General features: G+C 44.1%; 1 protein-coding gene across 1 annotated transcript in view; it reads left to right on the plus strand.

Annotated features, from left to right (window-relative positions):
- Positions 1–546: 546 nt before the first annotated feature.
- LOC142677661 (uncharacterized) overlaps positions 547–22,136 on the plus strand; it is a 74,682-nt gene continuing 53,092 nt past the window's right edge. Inside the window, exons 1-4 of the mRNA XM_075847275.1 lie at positions 547–782; positions 7,553–7,707; positions 9,741–9,920; positions 10,005–10,128. Coding sequence (XP_075703390.1) covers positions 7,585–7,707; positions 9,741–9,920; positions 10,005–10,128 — 427 coding nt within the window. The 5' untranslated portion in view covers positions 547–782; positions 7,553–7,584. The remainder of the gene's footprint in view (positions 783–7,552; positions 7,708–9,740; positions 9,921–10,004; positions 10,129–22,136) is intronic.

Consider the following 22,136-nt stretch of genomic DNA (forward strand, 5'->3'; position numbering starts at 1 on the left):
CAGGCTGTTATTATGTGATATCAGAGGACATTACAGGAGGAGATATAAGAGGAGAGGACTACAACTCCCAGCATGTCCAGACTGTTATTATGTGATATCAGAGGACATTACAGGGAGGAGGTATAAGAGGAGAGAACTACAACTCCCAGCATGTCCAGACTGTTATTATGTGATATCAGAGGACATTACAGGGAGGAGATATAAGAGGGGAGAACTACAACTCCCAGCATGTCCAGGTTTCCAAATCTCACACGTGACGTTACTCCTCTATATAAACACCGCCCCTCAGGTTCTGATCACATGACGGTGACGTCATCCCATCCGCCACTTCTCTTCACGTCTGAGCTCCGCCCCCTCCAGTTCTGATGACATGATAGTGACGTAATCACAGCTACTTCATCCACCTCTTCTGTGCTGCACTGCTGGGCTCCGCCCCCTCCGGTTCTAATCACATGATGGTGATGTCATCCTATCCGGCACTTCTCTTCACTGCTGGGCTCCGCCCCCTCCTGTTGTGATCACATGATAGTGACGTCACCTCAGGTCCTTCAGATATAGTGATATTACAGATACACGGCAGGTCCTGGTCGGTGTGTGACTGGTGGTCGCTGCTGTTCTCTCTGTTATCAGTCAGTAGATGATTTCCCGTCATGCAGAGCGGTCTATAGAGGAGATATATATATATATATGCTGCTACATTCCGGACTTACATTATTTGCTGGGATTTTGAAGGAGATCCATGATAGGAAGTAAGAAGACGCGCGGTGTGACCTCAGTGTAAGGTAAGATGACGCCACGTGGTTATTACGCAGTGTAAGGTAAGATGAGGTCACGTGGTTATAGTGCAGTGTAAGGTAAGATGATGTCACGTGGTTATAGTGCAGTGTAAGGTAAGAAGACGTCACGTGGTTATTACGCAGTGTAAGGTAAGATGATGTCACGTGGTTATAGTGCAGTGTAAGGTAAGATGATGTCACGTGGTTATAGTGCAGTGTAAGGTAAGATGATGTCACGTGGTTATAGTGCAGTGTAAGGTAAGATGATGTCACGTGGTTATATTGCAGTGTAAGGTAAGATGATGTCACGTGGTTATTACGCAGTGTAAGGTAAGATGATGTCACGTGGTTATAGTGCAGTGTAAGGTAAGATGATGTCACGTGGTTATAGTGCAGTGTAAGGTAAGAAGACGTCACGTGGTTATTACGCAGTGTAAGGTAAGATGATGTCACGTGGTTATTACGCAGTGTAAGGTAAGATGATGTCACGTGGTTATAGTGCAGTGTAAGGTAAGATGACGTCACGTGGTTATTACGCAGTGTAAGGTAAGATGATGTCACGTGGTTATAGTGCAGTGTAAGGTAAGATGAGGTCACGTGGTTATAGTGCAGTGTAAGGTAAGATGATGTCACGTGGTTATTACGCAGTGTAAGGTAAGATGATGTCACGTGGTTATAGTGCAGTGTAATGTAAGATGATGTCACGTGATTATTACGCAGTGTAAGGTAAGATGATGTCACGTGATTATTACGCAGTGTAAGGTAAGATGACGTCACGTGGTTATAGTGCAGTGTAAGGTAAGATGACGTCACGTGGTTATAGTGCAGTGTAAGGTAAGATGATGTCACGTGGTTATTACGCAGTGTAAGGTAAGATGACGTCACGTGGTTATAGTGCAGTGTAAGGTAAGATGATGTCACGTGGTTATAGTGCAGTGTAAGGTAAGATGATGTCACGTGGTTATTACGCAGTGTAAGGTAAGATGATGTCACGTGGTTATAGTGCAGTGTAAGGTAAGATGATGTCACGTGGTTATAGTGCAGTGTAAGGTAAGATGATGTCACGTGGTTATAGGTCAGTGTAAGGTAAGATGATGTCACGTGGTTATAGTGCAGTGTAAGGTAAGATGATGTCACGTGGTTATAGTGCAGTGTAAGGTAAGATGACGTCACGTGGTTATTACGCAGTGTAAGGTAAGATTATGTCACGTGGTTATTACGCAGTGTAAGGTAAGATGACGTCACGTGGTTATTATGCAGTGTAAGGTAAGATGATGTCACGTGGTTATTACGCAGTGTAAGGTAAGATTATGTCACGTGGTTATTACGCAGTGTAAGGTAAGATGACGTCACGTGGTTATAGTGCAGTGTAAGGTAAGATGACGTCACGTGGTTATAGTGCAGTGTAAGGTAAGATGAGGTCACGTGGTTATTACGCAGTGTAAGGTAAGATGATGTCACGTGGTTATTACGCAGTGTAAGGTAAGATGACGTCACGTGGTTATTACGCAGTGTAAGGTAAGATGACGTCACGTGGTTATAGTGCAGTGTAAGGTAAGATGAGGTCACGTGGTTATTACGCAGTGTAAGGTAAGATGTCACGTGGTTATTATGCAGTGTAAGGTAAGATGATGTCACGTGGTTATTACGCAGTGTAAGGTAAGATTATGTCACGTGGTTATTACGCAGTGTAAGGTAAGATGACGTCACGTGGTTATAGTGCAGTGTAAGGTAAGATGATGTCACGTGGTTATAGTGCAGTGTAAGGTAAGATGATGTCACGTGGTTATAGTGCAGTGTAAGGTAAGATGATGTCACGTGGTTATAGTGCAGTGTAAGGTAAGATGATGTCACGTGGTTATAGTGCAGTGTAAGGTAAGATTATGTCACGTGGTTATTACGCAGTGTAAGGTAAGATGACGTCACGTGGTTATAGTGCAGTGTAAGGTAAGATGATGTCACGTGGTTATAGTGCAGTGTAAGGTAAGATGGCGTCACGTGGTTATAGTGCAGTGTAAGGTAAGATGACGTCACGTGGTTATAGTGCAGTGTAAGGTAAGATGAGGTCACGTGGTTATTACGCAGTGTAAGGTAAGATGATGTCACGTGGTTATAGTGCAGTGTAAGGTAAGATGATGTCACGTGGTTATAGTGCAGTGTAAGGTAAGATGATGTCACGTGGTTATAGTGCAGTGTAAGGTAAGATGATGTCACGTGGTTATAACGCAGTGTAAGGTAAGATGATGTCACATTGTTATTACGCAGTGTAAGGTAAGATGATGTCACGTGGTTATAGTGCAGTGTAAGGTAAGATGTCACGTGGTTATTACGCAGTGTAAGGTAAGATGACGTCACGTGGTTACGCAGTGTAAGGTAAGATGACGTCACGTGGTTATAGTGCAGTGTAAGGTAAGATGATGTCACGTGGTTATAGTGCAGTGTAAGGTAAGATGGCGTCACGTGGTTATAGGTCAGTGTAAGGTAAGATGATGTCACGTGGTTATAGTGCAGTGTAAGGTAAGATGACGTCACGTGGTTATTACGCAGTGTAAGGTAAGATGACGTCACGTGGTTATTACGCAGTGTAAGGTAAGATGACGTCGTGGTTATAGTGCAGTGTAAGGTAAGATGACGTCACGTGGTTATAGTGCAGTGTAAGGTAAGATGACGTCACGTGGTTATTACGCAGTGTAAGGTAAGATGACGTCACGTGGTTATAGTGCATTGTAAGGTAAGATGATGTCACGTGGTTATTACGCAGTGTAAGGTAAGATGATGTCACGTGGTTATTACGCAGTGTAAGGTAAGATGATGTCACGTGGTTATTACGCAGTGTAAGGTAAGATGATGTCACATGGTTATTACGCAGTGTAAGGTAAGATGATGTCACATGGTATAGTGCAGTGTAAGGTAAGATGATGTCACGTGGTTATTACGCAGTGTAAGGTAAGATGATGTCACGTGGTTATTACGCAGTGTAAGGTAATATGTCACGTGGTTATTACGCAGTGTAAGGTAAGATGGCGTCACGTGGTTATAGTGCAGTGTAAGGTAATATGTCACGTGGTTATTACGCAGTGTAAGGTAAGATGGCGTCACGTGGTTATAGTGCAGTGTAAGGTAAGATGATGTCACGTGGTTATAGTGCAGTGTAAGGTAAGATGTCACGTTGATTATAGTGCAGTGTAAGGTAAGATGTCGTCACGTGGTTATAGTGCAGTGTAAGGTAAGATGTCACGTGGTTATTACGCAGTGTAAGGTAAGATGATGTCACGTGGTTATTACGCAGTGTAAGGTAAGATGACGTCACGTGGTTATAGGTCAGTGTAAGATAAGATGATGTCACGTGGTAATAGTGCAGTGTAAGGTAAGATTATGTCACGTGGTTATTACGCAGTGTAAGGTAAGATGACATCACGTGGTTATAGTGCAGTGTAAGGTAAGATGACGTCACGTGGTTATAGTGCAGTGTAAGGTAAGATGATGTCACGTGGTTATTACGCAGTGTAAGGTAAGATGATGTCACGTGGTTATAGTGCAGTGTAAGGTAAGATGACGTCACGTGGTTATTACGCAGTGTAAGGTAAGATGTCACGTGGTATAGTGCAGTGTAAGGTAAGATGATGTCACGTGGTTATAGTGCAGTGTAAGGTAAGATGATGTCACGTGGTTATTACGCAGTGTAAGGTAAGATGATGTCACGTGGTTATTACGCAGTGTAAGGTAAGATGATGTCATGTGGTTATAGTGCAGTGTAAGGTAAGATGTCGTCACGTGGTTATAGTGCAGTGTAAGGTAAGATGACGTCACGTGGTTATAGTGCAGTGTAAGGTAAGATGACGTCACGTGGTTATAGTGCAGTGTAAGGTAAGATGAGGTCACGTGGTTATTATGCAGTGTAAGGTAAGATGTCACGTGGTTATTACGCAGTGTAAGGTAAGATGACGTCACGTGGTTATAGTGCAGTGTAAGGTAAGATGACGTCACGTGGTTATAGTGCAGTGTAAGGTAAGATGACGTCACGTGGTTATAGTGCAGTGTAAGGTAAGATGACACGTGGTTATTACGCAGTGTAAGGTAAGATGATGTCACGTGGTTATAGGTCAGTGTAAGGTAAGATGACGTCACGTGGTTATAGTGCAGTGTAAGGTAAGATGACGTCACGTGGTTATAGTGCAGTGTAAGGTAAGATGACGTCACGTGGTTATAGTGCAGTGTAAGGTAAGATGACACGTGGTTATTACGCAGTGTAAGGTAAGATGACGTCACGTGGTTATTACGCAGTGATTGTGATATAACGTGTAATAATCGGACGCCATGTTCTTCACTATTTGGCAGTTTGGAGAAGATTTCGGTCGCATTGAGTTTTATAAAACCCTGTAAACATTACTGTGATTTTCACCTCTGCAGCGTTCCTATTATTAGGCGGATATGAAATGTAAAGGGTTAAATCCGCAGCAAAATTTGAATAATGCCAAGCACTATTGTACAAGTAGTCAGCAGTGTGAGATGTAGCAGAGGCAAGTGCAGTAGTAGTAGTGGTGGGGCTGGTATACATAAAATCGTGGAGGGAGGGGTTTGTGTTGTGGAGAGGGAGGGGTTTGTGTTGTGGAGAGGGAGGGGTTTGTGTTGTGGAGGGGGAGGGGTTTGTGTTGTGAAGAGGGAGGGGTTTGTGTTGTGGAGAGGGAGGGGTTTGTGTTGTGGAGAGGGAGGGGTTTGTGTTGGGGAGAGGGAGGGGTTTGTGTTGGGGAGAGGGAGGGGTTTGTGTTGGGGAGAGGGAGGGGTTTGTGTTGGGGAGAGGGAGGGGTTTGTGTTGGGGAGAGGGAGGGGTTTGTGTTGTGGAGGGGGAGGGGTTTGTGTTGTGGAGGGGGAAGGGTTTGTGTTGTGGAGGGGTTTGTGTTGTGGAGAGGGAGGGGTTTGTGTTGGGGAGGGGAGCTGGGTAGATGTAGAGTAGAGGGGGGAGGTATATGTAGGCGTAGGCCTAATTGTGGATTTTAGGCCTAGGGGATGGCGGGCTCTCTCTCTGCTGTGCGGGGGTTCCCACTTTCCCAGGACTAGACAAAGTGATTTTGCGGTTGCTATTGAGCATGGCATTGAAGGTGTCAAAAGGCCGGACTCCTAGTTACTTCCGATACTTTGTAGCGGGGCGTAAGTAAAGGTGGTGCTGAGGGGAAGAACTCCTCAACTTGCGCCATCCCCGTTCCAAACACAAGGCTACAGCGGCACTCTGTGGGTGCTCGGATGTATGATGCGGTGATGTCATGACTGCTGGATTCACTAGACTTGGGGTTTGCGTTGTACATTTGCCGGTGGTTTCCGCTCCGTCTCGGTCTTCACTCCTCGGTATTTCTTACAGTGAGTCTTGGTCCAGGAGGAGGGAGTCTGTTTAGGCTTGAGACCGATCTGTGGAGATAGCCTTTTTGTGGATGGTTGCCTGGTTGTGGCAGGCGGGGGTTGCCTGGTTGCGGGGGTTGCCTGGTTGCGGGGGTTTCCTGGTTGCGGGGGTTGCCTGGATGCGGCAGGCGTCCTGGATGCGGCAGGCGTCCTGGATGCGGCAGGCGTCCTGGATGCGGCAGGCGTCCTGGATGCGGCAGGCGTAGTTGTCCTGGTTGCGGCCGGCGTCCTGGTTGCGGCAGGCGTAGTTTGGCGGGTTGCCTGGTTACGGCAGGCGTCCTGGTTGCGGCAGGCGGAGTTTGCCTGGTTGCGGCAGGCGTCCACGTTGCTGCAGGCGTCCAGGTTGCTGCAGGCGTCCAGGTTGCGGCAGGCCTAGTTTGGCTTGTTTCGTGGGTTGCCTGGTTGCGGCAGGCGTCCTGGTTGCTGCAGGCCTAGTTTGCCTTGTTTCGTGGGTTGCCTGGTTCGGGCAGGCGGAGTTTGCCTTGTTTCGTGGGTTGCCTGGTTGCGGCAGGCGGAGTTTGCCTGGTTGCGGCAGGCGGAGCTCACATTAATATTGCAGTGATGTAAAATATCCAGTGTTTGCGTATATCTCTGCACCCGCAGAGTGCTGCTGTTTTTTGTCTGTTTGCAGTCACAGCGGACGTGCGCCTACATGTTATTTCACTGTCAGGAGGTGATCACCAGCTTGTGTTTGCATTATATGTTTATGGCACTTTGCAGGAAGTCCATCCGATCCGGCCATAAATGTGCAGTGCAGGGAGGGGTTAAATGAGTAAAAAAACAAGTTTATACTGAATCTTTTCTCACAAAACTCCTCTATAACATGCTGCCAACAGGTCCGACTGCTGTTCAACAGGACAGGTTCCCTTTAAGTAAAATCCAAGCCTAAGCTGCTGTAGAAACTCTTTTGATGCACAAAGCTCATGTCAAACACTGATTACATAGTGTGTAGCATATATTCTGAGATGACCGACAAATAGTGTGCCCTGCAGCTCCTCCCCGGCATGACCCGCAGCTCCTCCCCGGCATGACCCGCAGCTCCTCCCCGGCATTGGTCATGTGTCCGGTCTTCATTGTCTGCTCGGCCGTTTCTGCAACTTTCATAGAAGTAAATAATCGCACAGGTCCATGGCCACGGCTCCGTATATACTCTGCCTCGATATGGAGGGCACATCATCAGGTAGATCGGATGAGGTGTGTCCCTGAGGTGTGACCCACATGTATCAGGCATTTGATATATTCTGTAGATAATTGTCGGTGTAGGTCATGCGCCTTTATTCCATGTGGTGGAGGCTCGGAGAACCGGTTTCTCTCAATAAGTGATGTTCTGTATTTCACACATGATGTCGTCTCCTGTATTATTCTCTCCTCTTCTCATAAAGACGCCTGCAGTACTACAACCTCCAGAGGATCCATGTTCTCATCTAGAAAGTTCCTTGTCCTGAATGACCCACCAATGATGGACAAGGACAGCAATGAGGTGACCACAAGAATATTAAACTTCACCCTGGAGATCATCTACCTGCTGAGCGGAGAGGTAAACGTTTCTATTATTCTATGTTCTTTATTGTATTATGTAAAAAGTCACACATAAGAGGAAGAAGCCAGTGTCCTGTATACCATCTACGAGACCTTCCAAGTAACGGGAAGAAGTGAAGGTCAGCCAGCAATATGGTCCGTTATGTGTCATGGTAATAGTAATGTAGAGTAATGAGAATAGTAAGTAGTCACGTTGTAACCAGGAGGAGAAGGAGCGCAGGGACCAGGAGGAGAAGGAGCGCAGGGACCAGGAGGAGAAGGAGCGCAGGGACCAGGAGGAGAAGGAGCGCAGGGACCAGCAGGAGAAGGAGCGCAGGGACCAGGAGGAGGAGAAGGAGCGCAGGGACCGGGAGGAGGAGAAGGAGCGCAGGGACCGGGAGGAGGAGAAGGAGCGCAGGGACCGGGAGGAGGAGAAGGAGCGCAGGGACCGGGAGGAGGAGAAGGAGCGCAGGGACCGGGAGGAGGAGCAGGAGCGCAGGGACCGGGAGGAGGAGCAGGAGCGCAGGGACCGGGAGGAGGAGCAGGAGCGCAGGGACCGGGAGGAGGAGCAGGAGCGCAGGGACCGGGAGGAGGAGAAGGAGCGCAGGGACCGGGAGGAGGAGAAGGAGCACAGGGAGCGGGAGGAGGAGAAGGAGCACAGGGAGCGGGAGGAGGAGAAGGAGCACAGGGAGCGGGAGGAGGAGAAGGAGCACAGGAACCGGGAGGAAGAGGAGGAGCACAGGAGGAGGAGGAGCACAGGAACCAGGAGGAGGAGGAGCACAGGAACCAGGAGGAGGAGGAGCACAGGAACCAGGAGGAGGAGGAGCACAGGAACCGGGAGGAGGAGGAGGAGCACAGGAACCGGGAGGAGGAGGAGGAGCACAGGAACCGGGAGGAGGAGGAGGAGCACAGGAACCGGGAGGAGGAGGAGCACAGGAACCGGGAGGAGGAAGAGGAGGAGGAGCACAGGAACCGGGAGGAGGAGGAGCACAGGAACCGGTAGAAGGAGAAGGAGCACAGGAAACGGTAGGAGGAGAAGGAGCACAGTAACCGGGAGGAGGAGAAGGAGCACAGGAACCAGGAGACTCGCATGGCCGGAGTCTGTCCTGGAGACGAGGATTTCTACCACTAGTCTGACCTCCATATAGAAACATAGAAGATGACGGCAGGAGGAGAATCACATGGCCGGAGTCTGTCCTGGAGATGAGGATTTCTACCACTAGTCTGACCTCTATATAGAAACATAGAAGATGACGGCAGGAGGAGAATCACATGGCCGGAGTCTGTCCTGGAGATGAGGATTTCTACCACTAGTCTGACCTCTATATAGAAACATAGAAGATGACGGCAGGAGAATCACATGGCCGGAGTCTGTCCTGGAGATGAGGATTTCTACTACTAGTCTGACCTCTATATAGAAACATAGAAGATGACGGCAGGAACCAGGAGAATCACATGGCTGGTGTCTGTCCTGGAGACGAGGATTTCTACCACTAGTCTGACCTCTATATAGAAACATAGAAGATGACGCCAGGAGGAGAATCACATGGCCGGAGTCTGTCCTGGAGACTAGGATTTCTACCACTAGTCTGACCTCTATATAGAAACATAGAAGATGACGCCAGGAGGAGAATCACATGGCCGGAGTCTGTCCTGGAGACGAGGATTTCTACCACTAGTCTGACCTCTATATAGAAACATAGAAGATGACGGCAGGAGGAGAATCACATGGCCGGAGTCTGTCCTGGAGATGAGGATTTCTACCACTAGTCTGACCTCTATATAGAAACATAGAAGATGACGGCAGGAATCGGGAGACTGCTATATCTGTAATTTAGAGCAGGTGGGGGGGGGGGGTATTCGGTGCAGGGTCCTGGACACTTGCGATCACGGCTCTGGAGGAATTACAATGGGTTTTATTCGGTCACTGAACCTTTAAGACCATCCCCTCTGGTGTCTTTACACTTCTATACTCGTCTTTATATAACGGTCAGATGTTTTAAGGAGTGATATTTGCTGGCAGACCCTTAAAGTGTCTCTCTCCATACACAGGACTACACAATAGTGAAGAAGACATCGGGGGACTGTGTGGCCCCCAGCAGTCATGAGTCAGGAGGATGGAGCCGGAGCCCCATCATAGAGCCCGCTCCTCACTCCCGGATACATGAGAGGAACAATAAGCAGAAGATCCTAGAACTTCTCCACAAGATGGCGGAGCTGCTGACTGGAGAGGTGACGCTGCTGGGAATGCTGGGAAATTATACAGTATCGGCACTGGAGGAGTCTGGGTAATGACTGTATCATTGTTTGTGTCAGGTTCCTATAAGATGTCAGGACGTCGCGGTCTATTTCTCCATGGAGGAGTGGGAGTATGTAGAAGAACACAAGGATCTGTACGAGGAGGTCATGATGGAGGACTACCAGCCCCTCCCATCACCCGGTAAGAGGAGACCTATGTATATTCCTAGACTTCATACCCATTACAGTGGGCACAGGCTGGCACTGGCATCCATGATGAAGTCTTCGCACCTGAACATTGATGTTAAAATTGAAGAAAGTGATTATTTTTTTTGTTAGGTTTTGTGCTGCGTAACTCGGGTGCTTTAAGTGGCTTAAGCTGAACTGACGGCTCTTCTGAGAGAACGAGACCCTTTCGTTGTACGCGGGACACGTAGAATCGGTATCATCATTATTTTTTTTTAAATAAGTAAATTAGAAAATGGCTGAAAAAACCACAGCCCCTCAACGACATGCCACGTAGAAGGGGAAGTATGGAGAGGTCTCGCGGTAAAGCCGGGCAAGTATGACCGAAATCCAAATCACGAATATTCAACGATTATTTAGGCCATGCCCGCTATTTGCATACTACGCCATTGAATTAATGTTTATCCCCTGAACCTGCTGTATATAATATAACCCGACCCTGCCCCCACACAGTATAAATCCCCCATATACCCTGATGTACTCCTCACATATTACATATATCCTGATGTACTCCTCACATATTACATATATCCTGATGTACTCCTCACATATTACATATATCCTGATGTACTCCTCACATATTACATATACCCTGATGTACTCCTCACATATTATATATATCCTGATGTACTCCTCACATATTACATATACCCTGATGTACTCCTCACATATTACATATATCCTGATGTACTCCTCACATATCACATATACCCTGATGTACTCCTCACATATTACATATACCCTGATGTACTCCTCACATATTACATATACCCTGATGTACTCCTCACATATTACATATACCGTGATGTACTCCTCACATATTACATATATCCTGATGTACTCCTCACATATTACATATATTCTGATGTACTCCTCACATATTACATATACCCTGATGTACTCCTCACATATTACATATACCCTGATGTACTCCTCACATATTACATATATCCTGATGTACTCCTCACATATTACATATACCCTGATGTACTCCTCACATATTACATATATCCTGATGTACTCCTCACATATTACATATACCCTGATGTACTCCTCACATATTACATATATCCTGATGTACTCCTCACATATTACATATATCCTGATGTACTCCTCACATATTACATGTACCCTGATGTACTCCTCACATATTACATGTACCCTGATGTACTCCTCACATATTACATATATCCTGATGTACTCCTCACATATTACATATACCCTGATGTACTCCTCACATATTACATATATCCTGATGTACTCCTCACATATTACATATATCCTGATGTACTCCTCACATATTACATATATCCTGATGTACTCCTCACATATTACATATATCCTGATGTACTCCTCACATATTACATGTACCCTGATGTACTCCTCACATATTACATATATCCTGATGTACTCCTCACATATTACATATACCCTGATGTACTCCTCACATATTACATATATCCTGATGTACTCCTCACATATTACATATATCCTGATGTCCTCCTCACATATTACATATATCCTGATGTACTCCTCACATATTATATATACCCTGATGTACTCCTCACATATTACATATACCCTGATGTATTCCTCACATATTACATATATCCTGATGTACTCCTCACATATTACATATACCCTGATGTACTCCTCACATATTACATATATCCTGATGTACTCCTCACATATTACATATATCCTGATGTACTCCTCACATATTACATATACCCTGATGTACTCCTCACATATTACATATATCCTGATGTACTCCTCACATATTACATATATCCTGATGTACTCCTCACATATTACATATATCCTGATGTACTCCTCACACATTACATATATCCTGATGTACTCCTCACATATTGCATATATCCTGATGTACTCCTCACATATTGCATATACCCTGATGTACTCCTCACATATTACATATACCCTGATGTGCTCCTCACATATTACATATACCCTGATGTACTCCTCACATATTACATATATCCTGATGTACTCCTCACATATTACATATATTCTGATGTACTCCTCACATATTACATATATCCTGATGTACTCCTCACATATTACATATATCCTGATGTACTCCTCACATATTACATGTACCCTGATGTACTCCTCACATATTACATATATCCTGATGTACTCCTCACATATTACATATATCCTGATGTACTCCTCACATATTACATATATCCTGATGTACTCCTCACATATTACATATATCCTGATGTCCTCCTCACATATTACATATATCCTGATGTACTCCTCACATATTACATATATCCTGATGTACTCCTCACATATTACATATACCCTGATGTACTCCTCACATATTACATATACCCTGATGTACTCCTCACATATTACATATATCCTGATGTACTCCTCACATATTACATATACCCTGATGTACTCCTCACATATTACATATATCCTGATGTACTCCTCACATATTACATATATCCTGATGTCCTCACATATTACATATATCCTGATGTACTCCTCACATATTACATATACCCTGATGTACTCCTCACATATTACATATACCCTGATGTACTCCTCACATATTACATATACCCTGATGTACTCCTCACATATTACATATATCCTGATGTACTCCACACATATTACATATACCCTGATGTACTCCTCACATATTACATATACCCTGATGTACTCCTCACATATTACATATACCCTGATGTACTCCTCACATATTACATATACCCTGATGTACTCCTCACATATTACATATATCCTGATGTACTCCACACATATTACATATACCCTGATGTACTCCTCACATATTACATATATCCTGATGTACTCCTCACATATTACATATATCCTGATGTACTCCTCACATATTACATATATCCTGATGTACTCCTCACATATTACATATACCCTGATGTACTCCTCACATATTACATATACCCTGATGTACTCCTCACATATTACATATATCCTGATGTACTCCTCACATATTACATATACCCTGATGTACTCCTCACATATTACATATATCCTGATGTACTCCTCACATATTACATATATCCTGATGTCCTCACATATTACATATATCCTGATGTACTCCTCACATATTACATATACCCTGATGTACTCCTCACATATTACATATACCCTGATGTACTCCTCACATATTACATATACCCTGATGTACTCCTCACATATTACATATACCCTGATGTACTCCTCACATATTACATATATCCTGATGTACTCCTCACATATTACATATACCCTGATGTACTCCCCACATATTACATATACCCTGATGTACTCCCCACATATTACATATACACTGATGTACTCCTCACATATTACATATATCCTGATGTACTCCTCACATATTACATATACACTGATGTACTCCTCACATATTACATATATCCTGATGTACTCCTCACATATTACATATACACTGATGTACTCCTCACATATTACATATACCCTGATGTACTCCTCACATATTACATATACCCTGATGTACTCCTCACATATTACATATATCCTGATGTACTCCTCACATATTACATATATCCTGATGTACTCCTCACATATTACATATATCCTGATGTGCTCCTCACATATTACACATACCCTGATGTACTCCTCACATATTACACATACCCTGATGTACTCCTCACACATTACATATACCCTGATGTACTCCTCACACATTACATATACCCTGATGTACTCCTCACATATTACATATACCCTGATGTACTCCTCACATATTACATATACCCTGATGTACTCCTCACATATTACATATACCCTGATGTACTCCTCACATATTACATATATCCTGATGTACTCCTCACATATTACATATATCCTGATGTGCTCCTCACATATTACACATACCCTGATGTACTCCTCACATATTACATATATCCTGATATACTCCTCACATATTACATATATCCTGATGTACTCCTCACATGTTACATATACCCTGATGTACTCCTCACATGTTACATATACCCTGATGTACTCCTCACATATTACATATACCCTGATGTACTCCTCACATATTACATATACCCTGATGTACTCCTCACATATTACATATATCCTGATGTACTCCTCACATATTACATATATCCTGATGTACTCCTCACATATTACATATATCCTGATGTACTCCTCACATATTACATATATCCTGATGTCCTCCTCCCATATTACATATACCCTGATGTACTCCTCACATATTACATATATCCTGATGTACTCCTCACATATTACATGTACCCTGATGTACTCCTCACATATTACATGTACCCTGATGTACTCCTCACATATTACATATATCCTGATGTACTCCTCACATATTACATATATCCTGATGTACTCCTCACATATTACATATACCCTGATGTACTCCTCACATATTACATATATCCTGATGTACTCCTCACATATTACATATACCCTGATGTACTCCTCACATATTACATATATCCTGATGTACTCCTCACATATTACATATATCCTGATGTACTCCTCACATATTACATATACCCTGATGTACTCCTCACATATTACATATACCCTGATGTACTCCTCACATATTACATATATCCTGATGTACTCCTCACATATTACACATACCCTGATGTACTCCTCACATATTACACATACCCTGATGTACTCCTCACATATTACATATACCCTGATGTACTCCTCACATATTACATATACCCTGATGTACTCCTCACATATTACATATATCCTGATGTACTCCTCACATATTACATATACCCTGATGTACTCCTCACCTATTACATATACCCTGATGTACTCCTCACATATTACATATACCCTGATGTACTCCTCACATATTACATATACCCTGATGTACTCCTCACATATTACATATATCCTGATGTACTCCTCACATATTACATATATCCTGATGTACTCCTCACATATTACATATACCCTGATGTACTCCTCACATATTACATATACCCTGATGTACTCCTCACATATTACATATATCCTGATGTACTCCTCACATATTACATATACCCTGATGTACTCCTCACATATTACATATATCCTGATGTACTCCTCACATATTACATATATCCTGATGTACTCCTCACATATTACATATATCCTGATGTACTCCTTACGCCTCCACATCATTAACTGAAATATCAATAAAACCCCAAAGTTCACTACCACCAAGCTAATCTGCATTCCAAAATCCAATAACCAAAATCTGCGTTCCAAAAGCCAAATGGCGCTCCCTTCACTCTGACCCTATAACGTGGCCACACTGCAGTTTACTTCTACATATAGGTCTTTACTGTATACAGGAGAACCCGCTTAACAGTTTTGGGGTATTTGTCTTCATTGTGCACTAAAGTGGCATATCCGTTGAAAATTGCAATTTTCTCTTTGCACGATCCGCTGAGCGTTAACCCCTTCCCGACATCCGCTGTATAGGTACTGCGCAGCAGGAAACGGTCATCGGTGCTAATTGCACCGTGACTAAGTAAAGATGGTTGCTGTCCATGACAGCAGGCCACCTCTTACTTGCCCAGGGTGCCGTTTCGTCCCCCCACATCGGGGATCGCTGCTATTGGTCAGTCAATTCTGACTGGCCATTAGCAGGGATTTTTGTTAAAACTGCGCCCTAGAGTCACAGGGCACAGTTAGACAGTGGCGATTGGTACTCTCTAAGACAACAGCCATCGGCACCAACGTCGACAAGGGAGGTGGCAGTGATGCCACCTCTAGGAGCACTCTGATTGGTCGGTCTGTAATGACCGACCAATCAGTGCATCGGGGAGTGTTGTGAACATCGACACCGCTCTGCACGCCGCCATTCCAGTTTGAGGCAGCGTACAGAGCGGTTGAGAGCCTGTCTGCTGCGGATTTCCTAGGATTTGTAGTGCGTCCTGCAGTACTGTGGTGATCAGACAGAAGCAGCAAAAGGGCTCTCTTATTTTTTCCAGTCTTCTTTTTTTATTTTTTTTTGTGATCAGACAGATTTTTTTGGCCCTTTCCCTGTCCTTGGGCCTGTCCCTGTCCCTGTCCCATCCACCCCCTCCCTGTCCGAGTCCTGTGCCCACTGAGCGCTGATCAGCATCTGTGCTTAATTTTTGGCGCAGGATTTTTTTTTTTTTTTATTTGCACCATCTCTCTGTGTGCGGCCGCGACGTGCTGGTCGGCATTTGTGTTCAACTTTTGGTCCAGGAATTTTTTATTTTTGTCATTTTTTTCCAATGATAAGTTGTTTTTAGTAATAGATGGCGGCAGTTACTGACGGACGTTCAGTTGTTTTTAGTAATAGATGGCGGCAGTTACTGACGGACGTTCAGTTGTTTTTAGTAATAGATGCGGCAGTTACTGACGGACGTTCAGTTGTTTTTAGTAATAGATGGCGCCAGTTACTGACGGACGTTCAGTTGTTTTTAGTAATAGATGGTGGCAGTTACTGACGGACGTTCAGTTGTTTTTAGTAATAGATGGCGGTAGTTACAGATGGGCGTTCAGTTGTTTTTAGTAATAGATGCGGCAGTTACTGACGGGCGTTCAGTTGTTTTTAGTAATAGATGGCGGCAGTTACTGATGGGTGTTCAGTTGTTTTTAGTAATAGATGGCGGCAGTTACTGACGGACGTTCAGTTGTTTTTAGTAATAGATGGCGGCAGTTACTGACGGGCGTTCAGTTGTTGTTTTTAGTAATAGATGGCGGCAGTTACTGACGGGCGTTCAGTTGTTTTTAGTAATAGATGCGGCAGTTACTGACGGGCGTTCAGTTGTTTTTAGTAATAGATGCGGCAGTTACTGACGGGTGTTCAGTTGTTTTTAGTAATAGATGGCGGCAGTTACCGACGGACGTTCAGTTGTTTTTAGTAATAGATGGCGGCACTTACTGACGGACGTTCAGTTGTTTTTAGTAATAGATGGCGGCAGTTACTGACCGGCGTTCAGTTGTTTTTAGTAATAGATGGCGGCAGTTACTGACCGGCGTTCAGTTGTTTTTAGTAATAGATGGCGGCAGTTACTGACGGACGTTCAGTTGTTTTTAGTAATAGATGGCGGCAGTTACCGACGGACGTTCAGTTGTTTTTAGTAATAGATGGCGGCAGTTACTGACGGACGTTCAGTTGTTTTTAGTAATAGATGGCGGCAGTTACTGACGGACGTTCAGTTGTTTTTAGTAATAGATGGCGGCAGTTACTGACGGGCGTTCAGTTGTTTTTAGTAATAGATGGCGGCAGTTACTGACGGACGTTCAGTTGTTTTTAGTAATAGATGGCGGCAGTTACCGACGGACGTTCAGTTGTTTTTAGTAATAGATGGCGGCAGTTACCGACGGACGTTCAGTTGTTTTTAGTAATAGATGGCTGCAGTTACTGATGGGTGTTCAGTTGTTTTTAGTAATAGATGGCGGCAGTTACTGACCGGCGTTCAGTTGTTTTTAGTAATAGATGGCGGCAGTTACTGACGGACGTTCAGTTGTTTTTAGTAATAGATGGCGGCAGTTACCGACGGACGTTCAGTTGTTTTTAGTAATAGATGGCGGCAGTTACTGACGGACGTTCAGTTGTTTTTAGTAATAGATGGCGGTAGTTACAGATGGACGTTCAGTTGTTTTTAGTAATAGATGGCGGCAGTTACTGACGGACGTTCAGTTGTTTTTAGTAATAGATGGCGGCAGTTACAGATGGACGTTCAGTTGTTTTTAGTAATAGATGGCAGCAGTTACTGACGGACGTTCAGTTGTTTTTAGTAATAGATGGCGGCAGTTACTGACGGACGTTCAGTTGTTTTTAGTAATAGATGGCGGCAGTTACTGACGGGCGTTCAGTTGTTTTTAGTAATAGATGGCGGCAGTTACTGACGGGCGTTCAGTTGTTTTTAGTAATAGATGGCGGCAGTTACTGACGGGCGTTCAGTTGTTTTTAGTAATAGATGCGGCAGTTACTGACGGGCGTTCAGTTGTTTTTAGTAATAGATGGCGGCAGTTACTGACGGGCGTTCAGTTGTTTTTAGTAATAGATGGCGGCAGTTACTGACGGGCGTTCAGTTGTTTTTAGTAATAGATGCGGCAGTTACTGACGGGCGTTCAGTTGTTTTTAGTAATAGATGCGGCAGTTAGTGACGGACGTTCAGTTGTTTTTAGTAATAGATGGCGGCAGTTACTGATGGGTGTTCAGTTGTTTTTAGTAATAGATGGCGGCAGTTACTGACGGGCGTTCAGTTGTTTTTAGTAATAGATGCGGCAGTTACTGACGGGCGTTCAGTTGTTTTTAGTAATGGATGCGGCACTTACTGACGGACGTTCAGTTGTTTTTAGTAATAGATGGCGGCAGTTACTGACGGACGTTCAGTTGTTTTTAGTAATAGATGGCGGCAGTTACAGATGGACGTTCAGTTGTTTTTAGTAATAGATGGCGGCAGTTACTGACGGGCGTTCAGTTGTTTTTAGTAATAGATGCGGCACTTACTGACGGACGTTCAGTTGTTTTTAGTAATAGATGGTGGCAGTTACTGACGGGCGTTCAGTTGTTTTTAGTAATAGATGGCGGCAGTTACTGACGGGCGTTCAGTTGTTTTTAGTAATAGATGGTGGCAGTTACTGACGGGCGTTCAGTTGTTTTTAGTAATAGATGGCGGCACTTACTGACGGACGTTCAGTTGTTTTTAGTAATAGATGGCGGCAGTTACTGATGGACGTTCAGTTGTTTTTAGTAATAGATGGCGGCAGTTACCGACGGACGTTCAGTTGTTTTTAGTAATAGATGGCGGCAGTTACTGACGGGCGTTCAGTTGTTTTTAGTAATAGATGGCGGCTGTTACTGACGGACTTTCAGTTGTTTTTAGTAATAGATGGCGGCAGTTACTGATGGACGTTCAGTTGTTTTTAGTAATAGATGGTGGCAGTTACTGACGGACGTTCAGTTGTTTTTAGTAATAGATGGCGGCAGTTACTGATGGACGTTCAGTTGTTTTTAGTAATAGATGGCGGCAGTTACTGACGGACGTTCAGTTGTTTTTAGTAATAGATGGCGGCAGTTACTGATGGACGTTCAGTTGTTTTTAGTAATAGATGGCGGCAGTTACCGACGGACGTTCAGTTGTTGTTTTTAGTAATAGATGGCGGCAGTTACTGACGGGCGTTCAGTTGTTTTTAGTAATAGATGGCGGCAGTTACTGACGGGCGTTCAGTTGTTTTTAGTAATAGATGGCGGCAGTTACTGACGGACGTTCAGTTGTTTTTAGTAATAGATGGCGGCAGTTACTGATGGACGTTCAGTTGTTTTTAGTAATAGATGGAGGCAGTTACTGACGGGCTTTCAGTTGTTTTTAGTAATAGATGGCGGCAGTTACCGACGGACGTTCAGTTGTTGTTTTTAATAATAGATGCGGCAGTTACTGACGGACGTTCAGTTGTTTTTAGTAATAGATGGCGGCAGTTACTGACGGACGTTCAGTTGTTTTTAGTAATAGATGGCGGCAGTTACAGATGGACGTTCAGTTGTTTTTAGTAATAGATGGCGGCAGTTACTGACGGGCGTTCAGTTGTTTTTAGTAATAGATGGCGGCAGTTACTGACGGACGTTCAGTTGTTTTTAGTAATAGATGCGGCAGTTAGTGACGGACGTTCAGTTGTTTTTAGTAATAGATGGCGGCAGTTACTGACGGGCGTTCAGTTGTTTTTAGTAATAGATGTGGCAGTTACTGACGGACGTTCAGTTGTTTTTAGTAATAGATGGCGGCAGTTACCGACGGACGTTCAGTTGTTGTCTTTAATAATAGATGTGGCAGTTACCGACGGACGTTCAGTTGTTTTTAGTAATAGATGCGGCAGTTACCGACGGACGTTCAGTTGTTTTTAGTAATAGATGGCGGCAGTTACAGATGGACGTTCAGTTGTTTTTAGTAATAGATGGTGGCAGTTACTGACGGGCGTTCAGTTGTTTTTAGTAATAGATGCGGCAGTTACTGACGGACGTTCAGTTGTTTTTAGTAATAGATGCGGCAGTTACTGACGGACGTTCAGTTGTTTTTAGTAATAGATGGAGGCAGTTACTGACGGACGTTCAGTTGTTTTTAGTAATAGATGGCGGCAGTTACTGACGGGCGTTCAGTTGTTTTTAGTAATAGATGGCGGCAGTTACTGACGGACGTTCAGTTGTTTTTAGTAATAGATGGCGGCAGTTACTGACGGACGTTCAGTTGTTTTTAGTAATAGATGGCGGCAGTTACTGACGGGCGTTCAGTTGTTTTTAGTAATAGATGCGGCAGTTACTGACGGGCGTTCAGTTGTTTTTAGTAATAGATGGCGGCAGTTACTGACGGACGTTCAGTTGTTTTTAGTAATAGATGGCGGCAGTTACTGACGGGCGTTCACTTGTTATTAGTAATAGATGGCGGCAGTTACTGACGGGCGTTCAGTTGTTTTTAGTAATAGATGGAGGCAGTTACTGACGGGCGTTCAGTTGTTTTTAGTAATAGATGGAGGCAGTTACTGATGGGCGTTCAGTTGTTTTTAGTAATAGATGGAGGCAGTTACTGATGGGCGTTCAGTTGTTTTTAGTAATAGATGGCGGCAGTTACTGACGGGCGTTCAGTTGTTTTTAGTAATAGATGGCGGCAGTTACTGACGGACGTTCAGTTGTTTTTAGTAATAGATGGCGGCAGTTACTGACGGGCGTTCAGTTGTTTTTAGTAATAGATGGCGGCTGTTACTGACGGACTTTCAGTTGTTTTTAGTAATAGATGGCGGCTGTTACTGACGGACTTTCAGTTGTTTTTAGTAATAGATGGCGGCAGTTACTGATGGACGTTCAGTTGTTTTTAGTAATAGATGGAGGCAGTTACTGACGGACGTTCAGTTGTTTTTAGTAATAGATGCGGCAGTTACTGACGGACGTTCAGTTGTTTTTAGTAATAGATGCCGGCAGTTACTGACGGGCGTTCAGTTGTTTTTAGTAATAGATGGCGGCAGTTACTGACGGGCGTTCAGTTGTTTTTAGTAATAGATGGCGGCAGTTACTGACGGGCGTTCAGTTGTTTTTAGTAATAGATGGCGGCAGTTACTGACGGACGTTCAGTTGTTTTTAGTAATAGATGGCGGCAGTTACTGATGGACGTTCAGTTGTTTTTAGTAATAGATGGAGGCAGTTACTGACGGGCTTTCAGTTGTTTTTAGTAATAGATGGCGGCAGTTACTGACGGACGTTCAGTTGTTTTTAGTAATAGATGGCGGCAGTTACTGATGGACGTTCAGTTGTTTTTAGTAATAGATGGAGGCAGTTACTGACGGGCTTTCAGTTGTTTTTAGTAATAGATGGCGGCAGTTACTGACGGACGTTCAGTTGTTTTTAGTAATAGATGGCGGCAGTTACTGACGGACGTTCAGTTGTTTTTAATAATAGATGCGGCAGTTACTGACGGACGTTCAGTTGTTTTTAGTAATAGATGGCGGCAGTTACTGACGGACGTTCAGTTGTTTTTAATAATAGATGCGGCAGTTACCGACGGACGTTCAGTTGTTTTTAGTAATAGATGGCAGCAGTTACTAACGGGCGTTCAGTTGTTTTTAGTAATAGGTGGCGGCAGTTACTGACGGACCTTCAGTTGTTTTTAGTAATAGATGCGGCAGTTACTGACGGGCGTTCAGTTGTTTTTAGTAATAGATGGCGGTAGTTACTGACGGGCGTTCAGTTGTTTTTAGTAATAGATGGCGGCAGTTACCGACGGACGTTCAGTTGTTTTTAGTAATAGATGGCGGCAGTTACCGACGGACGTTCAGTTGTTGTTTTTAATAATAGATGCGGCAGTTACTGACGGACGTTCAGTTGTTTTTAGTAATAGATGGCGGCAGTTACTGACGGACGTTCAGTTTTTAATAATAGATGCGGCAGTTACTGACGGACGTTCAGTT

The sequence above is a fragment of the Rhinoderma darwinii genome (assembly GCF_050947455.1).
Source record: "Rhinoderma darwinii isolate aRhiDar2 chromosome 2 unlocalized genomic scaffold, aRhiDar2.hap1 SUPER_2_unloc_44, whole genome shotgun sequence".
NCBI classification, from domain to species: domain Eukaryota; kingdom Metazoa; phylum Chordata; class Amphibia; order Anura; family Rhinodermatidae; genus Rhinoderma; species Rhinoderma darwinii.